This window comes from Microcebus murinus, chromosome 19 (assembly GCF_040939455.1).
Source record: "Microcebus murinus isolate Inina chromosome 19, M.murinus_Inina_mat1.0, whole genome shotgun sequence".
Taxonomy (NCBI): domain Eukaryota; kingdom Metazoa; phylum Chordata; class Mammalia; order Primates; family Cheirogaleidae; genus Microcebus; species Microcebus murinus.
The window spans coordinates 51,297,643-51,312,486 of record NC_134122.1 but is presented as its reverse complement, the minus strand read 5'-3'; the positions used below and the strand labels follow the sequence as shown (position 1 = coordinate 51,312,486).

Below are 14,844 nucleotides of genomic sequence, written 5' to 3'. Positions count from 1 at the left end.
GGAAGAAGCACAAATAAGAGCAAGGATAGAAAGAGAGGCCTCACGCTGTCAGTCAGTGCTCGCTCCAGGTGTTCCTGACCTTCCCACAGTCTGGTTCCAGGAGACACCAGACTCCTACCAATCACTGCCATGCCTGACAGCTTGAATTTGTGTTGCTTGAAACAAAAAAGACTTCTTTTAATACAAAACCCCTCCATTCTCCTTTATTCTTCTCCTGCCATCCCCATTCCAGGCCGTGCTACCTTCCAGGACACCCATTCTTCAAGATAACTCCAGAACCTCACCCACCCTTGGTGCTACCCTCATATCTTCACAGAGACATTCTCAAAGGAGACTAGAAAATATCAGAATTTTGAAAGGTATGAAGTGTCTCCCTCGGTGCTAAAAGCAAGAGATTGCACAGGCGTTGCCAGGATGGACAAACATGACCCAGAATAGTAGATGGCTTTCTAGATGACCTTGAACAAAGCCCCTTGCTTCCCCCCAGCACAGAGAGGAAAAGCATAACTTCCTCGTCACATACGTTCAGGGGAATTCTATTCAAAAGCAAAGGATGTGTGTGTTCTCTTAAGAAAGAATCTGTATGAACACACATTTTGCATGCCACCATGATTCATGCATATGAACTAATCACAGGGCAACTGTGTGTAGCACATCAACATGTTAAAAATAAAAGTACAGCCTACCCTGATGGCTGTACTATCAGCTGTCATCACAATGCAATATGAATACTGTAGGAATATTATAGTATACGCAGTAAAAAAGGTGGGGGGGAGACAGCTCAACAGGAAGCCAATTATCTGGCACAAATTTCAGCCTTATGTGCCATGATAAGTGAGAGTGATGGTAATAATAACAGGTATTTTTAGTTTGAGTTGTCTACCTAAACAATGATTTTTAACTCTTTCAAATAGGGAGAAGAGAACTGAAAGTAGAAACCTAAGAAGCTAGCATTGGGAAACTGAGGCTGATTTTACCATCACTGGTTTCATCACTGGCAAGAAAAAAAACCTTCTGGTTAGCTACAGCTGGTCCAGTGCTCCACTAATGAATTCACCTAACATTCACTGTTGCTGGTAAACAGATCTCAATCGAGGTATATAAGAGGACAAAATTTCTATCTGAATAGTTGGTTGTGGCATGGAACACACAGGTAGATCAAGGGAACACAAAAAGAGACTTGGCAGGAAATTTGTCCCTAGCACTCGCTAAATGCTACTATTCTATTTTTTGGTTGTTTTTATCTAGAAAGCTAAGACTTAAATTTCAGTGTTGGCATTTACAGGTCAGCATTACAGACTACAGAATAGACCCAAGATGGACTTGTAAAGCAATACAAGAGAACATAAAAGGTTAATGTTGTAGCTCTAAGTAGCTAGAATGGTTTTCTTTCAGAAACTAGTAGATAATCTAAAGAAAAATACATTTTTCTTTTAAGAATGTATTAAAATTATTTCCCCTTCTATAATGATACATTTCAGTTCAATGAAACATTATAAAGGGATTCAGATATTTTCTATTTGATGCAAATCATTCAGTAGGCAAGAACATCATTTCCTACTCTGTGAGAGGCACAAAGGAAAACTTTCTAATTAACTCAGCAGTTTGCACTCACCTTTTTTAAAAAAATAAAACATTGCTATCACTCCCATTTTAATGGGATAATTATAGAAAATCATGATTAACTTTCCTTTCATCCATTAGCAAGAGAAAGACATAGAAAGATAAGATGCTGCAAATGTTGGCTTAAAATATACCTACTATTTCCACTCTCTTTATATCAGTAATTGTCTAATTGTGCTGAGCTTGACTAAAATGTGGTTTTTGGACAAAGAGTGATCAAAAGCCCTATTCTGGCATTATAATCCATCTTATTGCCCTTTGGTTAATTGAGACAGTGGCATTTATTCCAGACAGAATTCCCTTACTTTTTCTCTTGTTTTCATTCCATAAGTCAGGATGCTAATTAGAAATTACAGGTATTCCAGGGACCCCAAACCTACCCTCCAATTAGAATAAAGGTTGCTAGCTTTTAAAAAGTCTCCTTACAAAAATTATCTTCCTTCTACACACACACACACACACACACACACACACACACACACACACACACACACACGCACGCAAGCCTGCCATCTCTAGTTAATACCTAAAAATACAGAGACAGTAGAACTGAGATCAAAAGTCACAAAATGAGGGGAAAAGATTATGAATCTCTTGTTTACTTACAGTTTTTATGACAGATCATCTCAACATTCAAAAGTTTAAACTTTTGTCTTCTCCCACATAAATGGGTTGACAAGTTAGTTCCTCTTGTTAGGCCTGTTTCCTCATATGCAAAATGAGAGGCTAGGACAAGATGTCTTTAAGAAAATTCCTTGGTGAGGGATGTTGACATGGTTTGCTATTTGCCGGTGCAGCATAAGCACCATCTTCTCCCTGATGGAACTCCCCCAGGGCAACTCAAACCCTAAAGGAGTGAGTTGGGCCAAGAACCAGGGGGGGTCTTGTCATTTAGATGTTCCTGATTTCTGCATCTTTCTCACGGCTGTCTCTGTCAGGAAGGACGCTGCACAGTGCTCAATGCCCGATCAGGGCCTCACAAGGACTCAATGGAATTATGAAAAAATAATTAACAAAATTTCTTGAGTGTCCTTGCTGTAAGCTGGCACAGGAGTGGTATGAAAATGAAAAAGACATGATTTCTTCTCCCAAGAAGTTAACCACCTGGTGAAGGAAACTGAAAAGGATATTTCAGCAGAAGTTAAGGAATGGAATTCGGCTTGCCCACAGATATTTCTTGTGGAGTGTATCTATACATATCAGTGTCTGCAGGGCTTCATGTCCCTGCAACTCAAGCCAGGAGGTTTGCGGAAGATCCCAGCTCCTCATATGGAGCAGGCAGAGGAAGTTTAGAGAAGTGGAAAATGCAGAATCTCCATGAAGAAAATGGATTTAAAACTCTCTCTTCCTGCACCGGAAAGCTCCAATAGCAGACCTGGGATGTGTGACAGGAAACTCTGGGCGACAGGACAGACTACTCCTCCCTGATCTCCCCGGACCTCTCACCCAGTTTGCTCCTTATATATACCTCAGGCCAGGAAAGCCAGAAAATGAGTATTTAATATGTAGTAAGATGCCATCCTATCAGAAACCTGATCTAATTCAACTGAAACGTGCTGCTTGCCCCTTTTAGTTCTCCATCAGATAATGAAGACAACAGAAAATGACATTCAGAACTTGAAAAGCAGAATTAAAGACAGTCGTGTTAATAATGAAGAACAAAAATGACTTCACACTTGCTTTACACGTGTCTTTATCATGACTTTTCTATCCAGTGGCCTTTAATGGAGAATATCTCCTGATAGTTCCCCATCCATTTGGCAAGAATGAAGAATGAAGACTGCTAGGTTCAAGAGTGGCATGGCATAGAAAAAAGTGACCATGACTTTCAAGTTTGCCCCAGAAACAGCATGGTCCTCTATGCAGCACCACTTGTGTTTCCTAAGCTCTGGGATGGTTCCGGGGAGGGCACGGCACATACTGCGCATGTGCGGCCCAGGGGGTGGAAATCTGCAGCCAAGAGAAAAAAGAAATGGAGACGATTTATGAGTCAGAACATTTTCCCCAAATCTTTCTCTTGAGATATGGGTTGGAGGAGGGGAGTGAGAAAGAAAGAAACAAAGAAAGGAATGGAAGAAAGAAAGGAAAGGAAGGTAGGAAAAAAACAATTACTAACTCTAACTACACGAGCCTAGGAGACTCAACCAAAACTAACTGAGCGCAGAAAAGACTAACTGCAATTAGCGAGTGTAAGGTCACACAAGTTTATTTCCCAGAAGAGCTAACAATTTAATTTACAAAGCTATCAGGCTAGCTGTAGTGATTAATGTGTATATATTATTTATGCAGTATTGTCCACCCCTCTCTTTCCCCCAACAACACACAAAAATAGATAACTCAGGATTCACTTCTGGTCTTTAGTGTTTAAGGATGTAGTAAATTTGAGTGACTAGTGGAATCCAGAATTTTCCATGACATTTTAATTCTTTACTTCATATATAACTGAAATGAATTTTAACACATTAACTGCCATGTCAGTTGTATTTAACTCACACTAGCTTTGGAACCTGGGACTTCATGAAGCATATGTAACTCACACATCTCTTTACCTTGAGTTGTGTGAACTAGTTTTCAAGTCGTATATAATTTACGCACAGAAAAAAATGAAAAATAATAAATTTTTCATTAAATTAGAAAGGATTATTTTGTTTTTGAAGTTTTTATTCTATTTTTGTAATAAAACACCATGGCCCCAAGGGAAAAAAATTTTTTTTGTAGTGTGGCAGTCAAACTGTTAAAGACTGGCTCAAACTTTTGCTCTTGTTTTTGATAAAGCTTCAGGATAAGGAAGGGTAGAAATGATAATGAGGAACTGTACAGTTTGAATATATTATTTAAACCTGTAACTTAGTAGGCTGGAAGGCATGAGATTTTACCCTCAATATTACCTGGCATCACTTCCTGCACAAGAAAGAACAGTCTTTGCCATTTCTATTTTTTGAATAAGGGAATTATAGCTACATAGTATCTGTTTTAAAAATCTTTTTTAATCTAAAGTCTTATTATTAAATATTTTCTTCTTATAATCAGAATGTAAATTGAACAGAAATCTTGTCTTTCATACAATGTCACAAGGAGTTAGTAAATGAATGACTTCTACCCTAAAAATGTTAATAAATCTGAGGGATGGTCATTCTTGAAGCTCTGACCCAAAGGGGGAGGGGGGCATGGGCAATATACATAGCCTTAACATTTATACCCCCATCCATAATATGCTGAAATAAAAAAAAAATAATAATAATAATAAAAACATACCTGGCTCTTTTATATTTTTTTCTATGCTATTAGTTTTTACACCAAACAAGAGAAAGTTGAAACTCAAACTAAACCTAGACGATGTAGGACCTGGTGACATAAGGCAAGTAGTGTTTAAGTATGCATGTATGTGTGTGTGAGAGAGAGGTTATTTAGCAAATATAAGTGTTAACGGAGGTCAAAATAAGCCAGAACTGGGTTTGAAACACAGAGACATATGACTTAAGAGTGAGGGCTAAGGGGAACAGAAAATAATGGTGCCAGCCTTTATTGCATAAGAAAGATAATCTGGCCAGATGAGCCAGTCTGTTTCTAAATCGTAATTCCAACAACTCCACCACGTCGCCTGCTTTGGGGCTGCATTGCCCTCAGAGGAGAAATCTCAGTGAAGCACTTCAGAAATGCACAGACGATTGCTTCTTGGTCTTTTGGCTAAGATCAAGTGTAGAAATGCACAGGTGAATGGGCATGGGTGGGGATGGGCAGCCACCATTAGCAGACAACACATGCCCCTCCTATACCCAGACTGGGCTAAGTGGGCATCCTAAGGTCTGGGAAACTGCATTTGTGGCACAGAAGTGGGGGCAGAGCCTAAAAGCCAAACATGTTTGTGGAGATCAGGATTTATCTTCCCCTGCCTGTGCAGCCATATGGCTTGGAGCAGCCAACCAGCTCCTGTGCCCTGTCCCTATCAGTGGCAGCTACTATAGTACCTGGAACACAGCAGGTCTTAAGAGTTACTTGCCAAATGAATCAAGCAGGACAAGCCCTTCTTGACAGGTCCCCAGCTTAATTTTCCATGATTCCTCTCCATGTTTGTGCCATCCAGTTTTTTATGATACTTCCAAATTCTATAGTCTGTTCTCTTGCTGCTAGGGTCCACTTGCAAGAATTTTCTAATACTCCCAAAACATGTTTGGGGGAGAAAGGCTGGGTGCTGATCATTGTCATTCTTTTGAGGCATCCATGGAAGTTATGAAGAAAAAGAAAGTTCCTTTTCCCTTCATGCTTCCTGTAGTTCCCTTCAGGTATTATTCTGAGAAGAGGAGAATCAACCAACCTGCAGGATGCTTGTCATCAACCCAATACGACTGCCACCATTACCACACTCACCCTTGAAAGTGCTTATGCCCCCATGATGTGGCTGCAGAGCCATGTACTTAATGCGCTAAACAGATAACACGCTTTGCTCTAGAAGCTTGTAATCCAAGACAAAAAGCTCTGATGTTAAGCTGTGTCACACTAACAAATGAACATTAAATATGGATGTTAATTACTTGTGCAAACAAATTTCATGAAGACTGTTTACAGACTTAGGAGAAGGAGCCATGTTCAAACAGATTAGAAGTATCATTTACATATAAGCCAAATCAGTGAAATATAAATGGGGAATAAGCTGATTTGATCCAGTAGTCATTTTTTATCTATTCATTAAGAGTGTCTCTGTTAGCTCACTTAGCAGCATAATTTCTTTACACAACTTGAAAGTCAGACAGAATCATTTTAAGTCTGCAATTCTGACTTTTCCTTAAATCAGATTGTCCCTCATATTGGTCCAAATTGGTGAGATTTGTAAGTGTGGTTGGAATAAACCAGTAGATTATAAGTGCTATAAGGACAGGCATTCTGCCTTGTCCATCATTGCAAACCCAGCACAATACCTGACACATAACAGGTGCTCAATAAATATTCGTTATATACCAGCAACTGCTCTAGGTGCTGAGAATCCTGAGATATTTCCTGTGTGTGTGTGTGTGTGTGTGTGTGTGTGTGTGTGTGCACGCACCGTGCTTCAGCTCCAGGTATACTGAAGTTACCTCAAATTCTTACATCACCATGGCCTCTAGAAAAGCTTTTGTCTCAAGAAGTGATTAATGGCCACCAATGACTCAGGGTGGCGGCGAAGGAGATTTGCCACTGGAAATGGCAGGGAGTGGGAACAAGGGGAGGGGTGGGATGGAGATCTCCAATTTTTTGTGTATCTATTCTTGGTTATTAACATTGCTCTCCCAACCCTGACTCTGAAAAATGAAGGGTGTCCTTCTCCACTGGTTCCCAATGTTATCTTCCTACCACTGTGTCCCACGACACTCTTGTCTCTACCCAAAATTTTACAGAGTCATGTATCTCTAGTGGCAGCTCAGTGATAGAAAATAGAAAATAAAATGGCTTAAAGGTCTTGACTTCTTGCCCAGTGGAAGGTCTTGGCTGGCTGAGGCCTGAGAGGTGGTGGCTGGCTGGGTGACAAGGCTCTCACCTTCAGGCTACCTCAAGCGCAGGAGCTTCCTTGCGCCCCAGCCCCACCCCAGGATGTCCCAGCTCAGGTTTAAATAATAGAGTTGCTTTTGGCAATTCAGTCAAGCTTGTCTACTTCAAACATGCCAATTTATATATAGCACCAATTATTTATGTTCTATATTAAACTCCACTGTATTTCTTTGAGATATTAAAATATAAATTATGCAACAGAGATACATTGATGGGAATTTTTCCATATGGGTAAAAAGAATGACGATTGCTAATTATAGTGAGATATCCTCGGGGGTGGAAAAGGCAGGAGTCTGGGAAGATGGGCCCCAGCTAAGGTCAGGCAGTCTGGCACCTCTGAGATATGGCGCAGTAAGAACCTGCTGGCATGTGCGAGTCAGACATGGTGCAGGCAGAGGCAGAATCGGCTGTGTGCGTGGTGACCTCATGCTTCACTCACAGTACACATTTTAATGTAACAAGCATATGATTATTACATTAAAACTGTCTTCCAGAGGACACACTTCCTCCAATTGTCACTTCCTCCCCACCACTGTCCCTCTGAGGCCTGGCAAGACAACAGGGTGTGCTCAGCTGCCATGTAGCCACTGGTCAGAGGGAAGCCACCCCTTCCATCACGTGCTGGGACCCCAGGCTTGCCCTTATCCATGACACAGTTCCATGGACAAAGTCAAGGTTTTGATTGCATTTTGGATGGCAAATGAATGAGAGGGATAATATCTTTAATTTAAAAAAATATATGATTTGCAAACTTTACTAATAAGCATACTCTTCCCCATAAGGCCCCTCACCCCTGGTCTCTACATATGATATACATCATGAAATCAAGATCGGATCAGTGCCCTTTGCCCTCCAAACCATTTCTGTGTAAGTGCTGGGTCATCTTGCTGGCTGGGAACACTCTGCTATTTTGGCCCCTGGCTTTGGTACCCTTGTCTCAGAACTCCTGGGAGGGGGTTAGGGATGGGGAAGGAGGGAACAGAGGTATTGGGCTTGGGGCCCAGGCCCACCTGAAGATGCGTTCACATCAACCCTTTTAGGAACCACGAGCAAGGCCAGTGTTACAGGTGCAGGAAGCCAGTGTCTGATGTGGTGCATTCTGAGGTATCCCGGACGACAGGGCCATACTGGGGCATATGAGTGCCCCAGGTTGGCTAACAATCTGGCACCCTTTCGAAGGGATATCATTTAAACATTTGCTCACACTTATTTAGAAGAAAAGTGAGATGTTGCTTAGAGCAAAAGAGGGGAGGGAGATTGTACTAGTAGCTTGATTTCACTTTGCCCAGGCAGTTCAGCTCTGGCACTGAAGTTCCAAACTCCTCAAAAGAGGAGCCCATGAACACTTGACAATGGTTCAGATGGTAACTTTTATGTTATCTGTATCTTTCTACAATTAAAAACACAAAATTTCAAAAAAAGAAGAAAGAGCCCCTGCAGTGACTTGAAGCCGTGCTCCTTAGAAGGCAGCATATCAACCATCCATCAGCACTCCTGTGTGACCCCTTGGGGGTGTCACCGCCCTTCCTCGGTGCTTCCATCCACTTGAGTCCTCTGGACAGGAGGCTCAGCCCACGCTGTGCTCTCGCCTGCTTCCATGGCTGGGTGATGCTGGAACAACCCACACACCAAGCCCAGGCCACGCCCTGCTGCTTTCTTAGGTCTGACTTCACCCTGGGCCTGGCAGAACCTTCAGCTGAAAACCATCTGCCCTGCCCAGCACCGCAACAATTCCAGGACTGGATGCTTTCCCTCAGGTAAGCATTGCCTTGCTGACAGTAATCTTAAAATTTAAACTCTTTGTGGGTTTGAATGAGCACCATGGGGAATGACTGTATTCCCAACCGGGTGGTAAGACTGCGGGTGGGAGAGCATGGAAGGAGACATTCCCAGGAAAGGAGAAGAGAACAGAGGAAGAGGGGCGTAAACTCCAGAGGGACTAGGGCCTGCTCAAGACCACAAACCTGGGCATGACCCTGTCAGGGTCCCGGGAAGGGCAGTGACTGACCTGAATACGTAGAACCTTGACCCGTGCAGTTCGCAGTTGCTCCCTTCAGCGGGCGAGCAACTGCCCAGAACAAAGCCAGGGCCGCAGTAACGTCAGGTGTGTGCACCATCCTACTTTTGATGAAAATAAAAAATAAAACTGCCCCCTTTCTTTAGCTAAATGTTTGTATAACCCCTAGCTTATGGTAAGAGTAAACCATAAGTTACTTCATCCAAACGTTTATATCGGAAGAGAGAAAAGGTTTAGAAATGACATTTAAAAATAAAGTTATCTGACACGTAGCTGAGCGACATCTTGTATTAGTGTTCCTACATCTCTAAGTATTTGTAACAATTCAAAACTGCATTTCTGTGCTAGAAAGGTATGACTGTATATGCTCCCCAGAAATCCCATTGGTGTTCTGGTTCAAAAACAGAAGTCACAATTTCTCTGAAGGGGAGGAAAAAATGCAAGTGTCACAGGGAAATTACGAAGTGTCTTTATGTCTCATTTCCATACTGTGTACTGTGTTTTCACTCGGTCTCATGCCTCTGCCTCTGTCTTTTGCGTCTTTGTGTTTTCTTTAAATAGCTACGGTTCTGTCAAATAATGCAAAAGCTGTTTTGTTTTTGTTTTTTTGAGACAGATTGGATTTCCCTCTGTCACCCAGGCTAGAGCATAGTGGCATCATCATAGCTCACTGTAACCTCCAACTCCTGAGCTCAAGGGATCCTCCTGCCTTAGCTGCCCAAGCAGCTGGGACTACAGGGGTATACCACCATGCCCAGCTAATTTTCTTTTCTTTTCTTTTTTTGCTTTTTCTAGAGATGGGGTCTCACTATTGCTCAGGCTGGTCTCAAACTCCTGGTCTCAAGGGATCCCCTCACCTCAGCCTCCCAGAGTGCTAGGATTACAGGCGTGAGGCACTGCACCTGGCAAAGCTGCATTTTTCCCCCCTTAACAAAATCAAATCAGATCTCCAAACACTTTGAATTTACTATTTAGTATGTGTAACCAAAGAAAATCTTACAGTACTTCCAAACAAATTTCATTTTGTCTCCTTTTCTCTCTGGCACCTTCTTCTTTTAAGAAATCAGAGCCCCCATTTTCTTCTTTCCCAAACCTGACCCAGAACCCCCCACTCTGAGCAAGTGGAGAAGGCGGAGAGGCGCCTACCTTGCCCAGGCCTGGGGTGTCCTTCACCTTGCTGACGGCCCTCAGCAGGCAGGGCGGGGCTGGCGGCGGGGCCGCCTGCAGAATCCCACTGAAGCTGGTGGCGAAGAGGGGCGGCTCTGCAACAGAAGAGGTCGAAGGTCGATGCTTCTTCTTTTTAGAAGACAGGTTTAACTTCTGGGCAGCTCTGGAGGGTATAATGTAGAAAAGAGACAATAAGGGAAAACTAGTGTACAATCAGATCCGCTAGGGTTACTTTATTTTCTTTCTTTTTAAGATCTTTCTAGTTCTTATTGAAGCCCAATAGTTCCGTCTGTCCTCATCCTCCTTGTCCTCTGTAGCAGCCCCTTCCTACAACAGGGTGAACTTAATGAGCTGCCCAGTCATTTATACAGCAGAAAAAAGCCAGTCATTTATACAGCATTTATATGCCCAATCATTTATACAGCAGCAAAATTGCATGGTTCTGCAATCATGATTTACAAAGAAGTGTGTGTTATCCACCAACATTCAGCTTCAGCATGAATAAAGCTGATCATCTTTGGGGATAAACGGCACCTATGAAGTTAATCATTCCATAACTTCTCCAGTATAAATTCAAGTGTGAGAGACTTTATGAGCTAACTTAAAAACTCTAACACCTTGTAAAATCCAAGCCAGCTTCATGAAGAACCATGTGTTGACCAATCAAGGCATGCTATGTATGTGGCCAAAGAAGAAAAATACAAGCCCCAATGCAATAGGAAAAATATAAATCAAACTGGTTTTAGAAACATAACACGGAATCAGAAATATAAACTCCAGCCAAGGTGCAGGGTGCTGAGACCATGGGCTGCTTGTGTGGGTGACAGGCTATTATGCAGGGCAGTCTTTAAATGCAAATTGCAATTCATGAGCAAGTGCAAGGGGAGGGGGTCATGGCAACAATGGATGCAGACAGGACAGGTGGGAGCGGAGGTGCCTGGCATCATTAGCAACATTGGCTGTTCACATGACATCTTCTATCACTCAAGTACTCTGCAACACCTAAAACATGATAATCTTACTATAGAAAAGAGGGCAAGGGGCAGTGTGAGGCACAGGTACTTTACAGACTATAACATACTCATTTCTGGACTAATTCTTGGTGTTTGCTCACTACATTCTTGTGCTAAGAATTCCAATTTCCTCATCAAATGTTATTAAACATTTCAGCTGCTGCTTAAAACAAAAGTAATACCATGACTTTATTCTATAGATCAGAACCTTATCATTCATCCAATGTGCTTACCAATTACATAACAGGTCACAGGAGAGGCAGGTCAGTAAGATGAAATCAACATTGTTTGCACCTCCTCTCTCCCCCAACCCCAGTCTCTCCTAATGATCTGGAATAGTTGCTTTTAATTTTGTATCAGTAAGTGTCATGCTTTTGACAAATCCCCTGAGCTACAAAATTGCTGCAGCACAAATATAGCAAATGGTGTTACCATTTCAAAGCTTAATTTTTCTCAGCCGTAAAACTGAAAATCTATTTCACAAGAGTGAAATACAGAGGGATGGGATATGTGGGGAATAACAGGTTTTGATGGAAAGATACTCCAAGTCCCAATACCATGTGCCAAACTTAGGGATGTCTATAGTCACTCTATTATATGATGATGAGAAATGAAGGGCACAGGAAGGAGATTTCTACAATGCTTTCCTTTTCCAATCAGTGAAAAGAAAAAGCTAAGAATATATTTTTTCATGATTTCATTGCCACTCTTCTTGATGCTTTTCTTCTAACATTAAGGGCAAAATGGAATTGTTCAATGACTCGTCTGGTGCTTCCCTTGGCAGTTTTCATTCCTCTTCGAGATTCTCTCCCTAAATGAACAGCAACTCATGCCAGGGTGTGTGTCAGTCAGCGACAGGAGGTGTCGCATCACCTTCCTCTGACACCTGCACACACCTCTGCTTGGCAATCCCTCACTGCTTTCAAGCCTCACTGCCTACCCCTCAGAGAGCTGCAAGAAGGGGGAAGATGATGATCTTCCAGTAACTGAAATGTGGTGTTTATCCATTCACATTTAGGATTCTTTTGCACAGTGGAAAAAGGACCAGGCAGCAGCTGGGGTTCCCAGGCCAAATGGCGAGCGAGAAAGGGGAAAGGAGTGAGACTGGAAGCAGCTTAGAAGGGGCAGTGGCCTGATGGATTTTCCTTATCTCTGCCACCCATGCCCATATGCTCACCCCACACATCCCCTGCAGAGGAGGAAAGCCAGGGTCTGAAATTAAAGCACACCCAGGACATCAGTCCAAGGTTTCCCTCCTTCCTCTCTCCCCTGCCATGCCAAATCTTCACTCTCTCCTAGATCATTCCCAACAGCATGCGACATGTTACTTCTCCCATCTTAAGAAATAAAACAAATCCTTCTCTTGATTCTTCTCCTCCAGCCAGCTACTATTCTATCTCCTCGCTCATCTTGGCAGCAAAACTCGTGGAAAGTGTTGTCTGTACTCACATTCCCCAACCCCTCTCCTTCCGCTCTCTACAAACTCATTGCTATCAGGCACCTGTCCCACTAGTCCTCTGAAACTGCTGTTGTCTACGTCACTGATGACCACCATAGTTGCTAAATGTAACATTTCTCAGTCCCCACCATGGCTTATCAGAGCATTGAGTGTATCCTTCCTCCTTGATACACTTTCTCCTCTAGGCTTCAGGGACACTCTGGCCATTCTTTCCAGTCTCCTTTGTTGGTTCCTTCTCTGCTGTTGCCCAATCTCTTAATGGTGCAGTGGGTGGGGGCCTCAGGGTTCAGCCCTCACTTCTGAACTCAATTCTTTGGTGTTTTCTCCCAGGATCATGATTTAAATAACATCTGTATTAAATAATGTCCTTATTTCTATAATTCCTCGATTTTTTAAAGAGATGAGGTCTCACCCTGTTGCTCAGGCTATACAGTGGCCTGATCATAGGATCACTGTAACCTCAAACTTCTGGGCTCAAGCGATCTTCCTGCCCCAGCCTCCTGAGTAGCTGGGACTACAGACATACCCCACCACATGTGGCTTAATTTTTTAAAAAAATTTTGTAGAGACAGGGTCTCACTATGTTGTCCAGGCTGATGGGAAGCTCCTGGCCTCAAGTGATCCTCCAGGTCCTCCAGATCCTCCCAAATGTTGGGATTACAGGTGTAAGCCACACCCAGCCCCAGTTTGGGGATAATTTATCACACAGCCATAGTAAATAAACTGCCACCTACTCCCAAACTCTTAATTTCCCTTATCCTAGTTGTCCACAAACATGACACTTATTATCTTTAACACAGTAGATGATTTACTTAGCTATCATTTCTATTGTCTATCGTCTGTTTTCCCTCTAGAATGTAAGTTTCAACAGGGAGGGGATCTCCTAAGTATTTGTTGAATGAATGAATGAATGAATGAATGAATGAAGACTAAAGGGACTGGGGATATTCAGCCTGGAGAATAGAAACCTGGACAAAGAGGAAGGAAAAGAAACTTTTCAAAAATTATCTTTAAAGAAATGAATAAATGGTATGTGGAAAGAAGTAATTTTCAAGCAAGGATGCCAGATACTTTCATAAGCCATTTTTTGAATCTCAGAAGACTTTATAAGGAAGATAATATTACCCATATTTAACAGACAAAGAAATGAGGCGCAAAGAGGTTAAATCCAGAGGACTTTCGGTATCTAACCTGAGTTTGAACCTGAGATGCTAGGTAGCAAATTTTAGGCAAGGTACTTAAGTTCTGATAATGTATATAAAGGGCTTAGCACAGTGCCTGGTATAGAGTTGGCATGCAATAATGCTAGCATCATCATTACTATTACAGATATTATTATCAAGTCTCCATTTCCATATCATAAGATAAAGGAAAAATAGTATCTACTTTTGTAGACTTTTTATGAAAACTAAATAAGACATTGCATGTAAAGGGTTTAGTACTCTAATACTTGACATTTTAAAGGAATATAATAAATAATAATTAGTAGAGTCGAGACTGAATATAGGTCTCTTGTACCATATCATATCTGAATAAGGATTAGATTTATATAACATAGGTAGCTAAACAGTAGATGAAACATAAAAGCATATTTAGCTTTATAAGCATAAGGGACATTTTTCTAAAAATTGGAATAACCCATTAGTGATGGGTAAACTTCATAAAATAGTGAGTTTTTTGTCACCGAGACTGTCTAAGTAGTGGGTAGAAAACCACTTACAGGGAATATCAGGGACAGAAATGCATGCAATGAGAAAACCAGATGATTTCTAAAATCTCCTTCAATACAGAGTTTCTGCAATGAATCCTGGAATCGCTATTCCATTTAGGAAACCCTCTGTTGGCTTTGATGCAAAAAAACCCCCCCAGTAATAGAGGAAATTCTTTTGAGAATACATTTAAAATTATTTTCTTCTTAAAATTTGCATATAAAATATATCAGGAGAATTTCAGAATATTGAAGTTAATATAAATCACATTTTTATAGCCATAGATTCCATAATAGCATTTTATTTTAATTTTGACATCATTATAACCAGCTG

The 14,844-nt window shown here is 41.7% G+C and overlaps 1 protein-coding gene across 1 annotated transcript in view; it reads right to left on the bottom strand.

The window, feature by feature from the left end:
• Positions 1 to 14,844, bottom strand: part of KIF26B (kinesin family member 26B) — a 446,437-nt gene that overhangs the window by 95,643 nt on the left and 335,950 nt on the right. Inside the window, exon 5 of the mRNA XM_012751241.2 lies at positions 10,310 to 10,493. Within this exon, the coding sequence (XP_012606695.2) occupies positions 10,310 to 10,493 (184 nt within the window). The remainder of the gene's footprint in view (positions 1 to 10,309; positions 10,494 to 14,844) is intronic.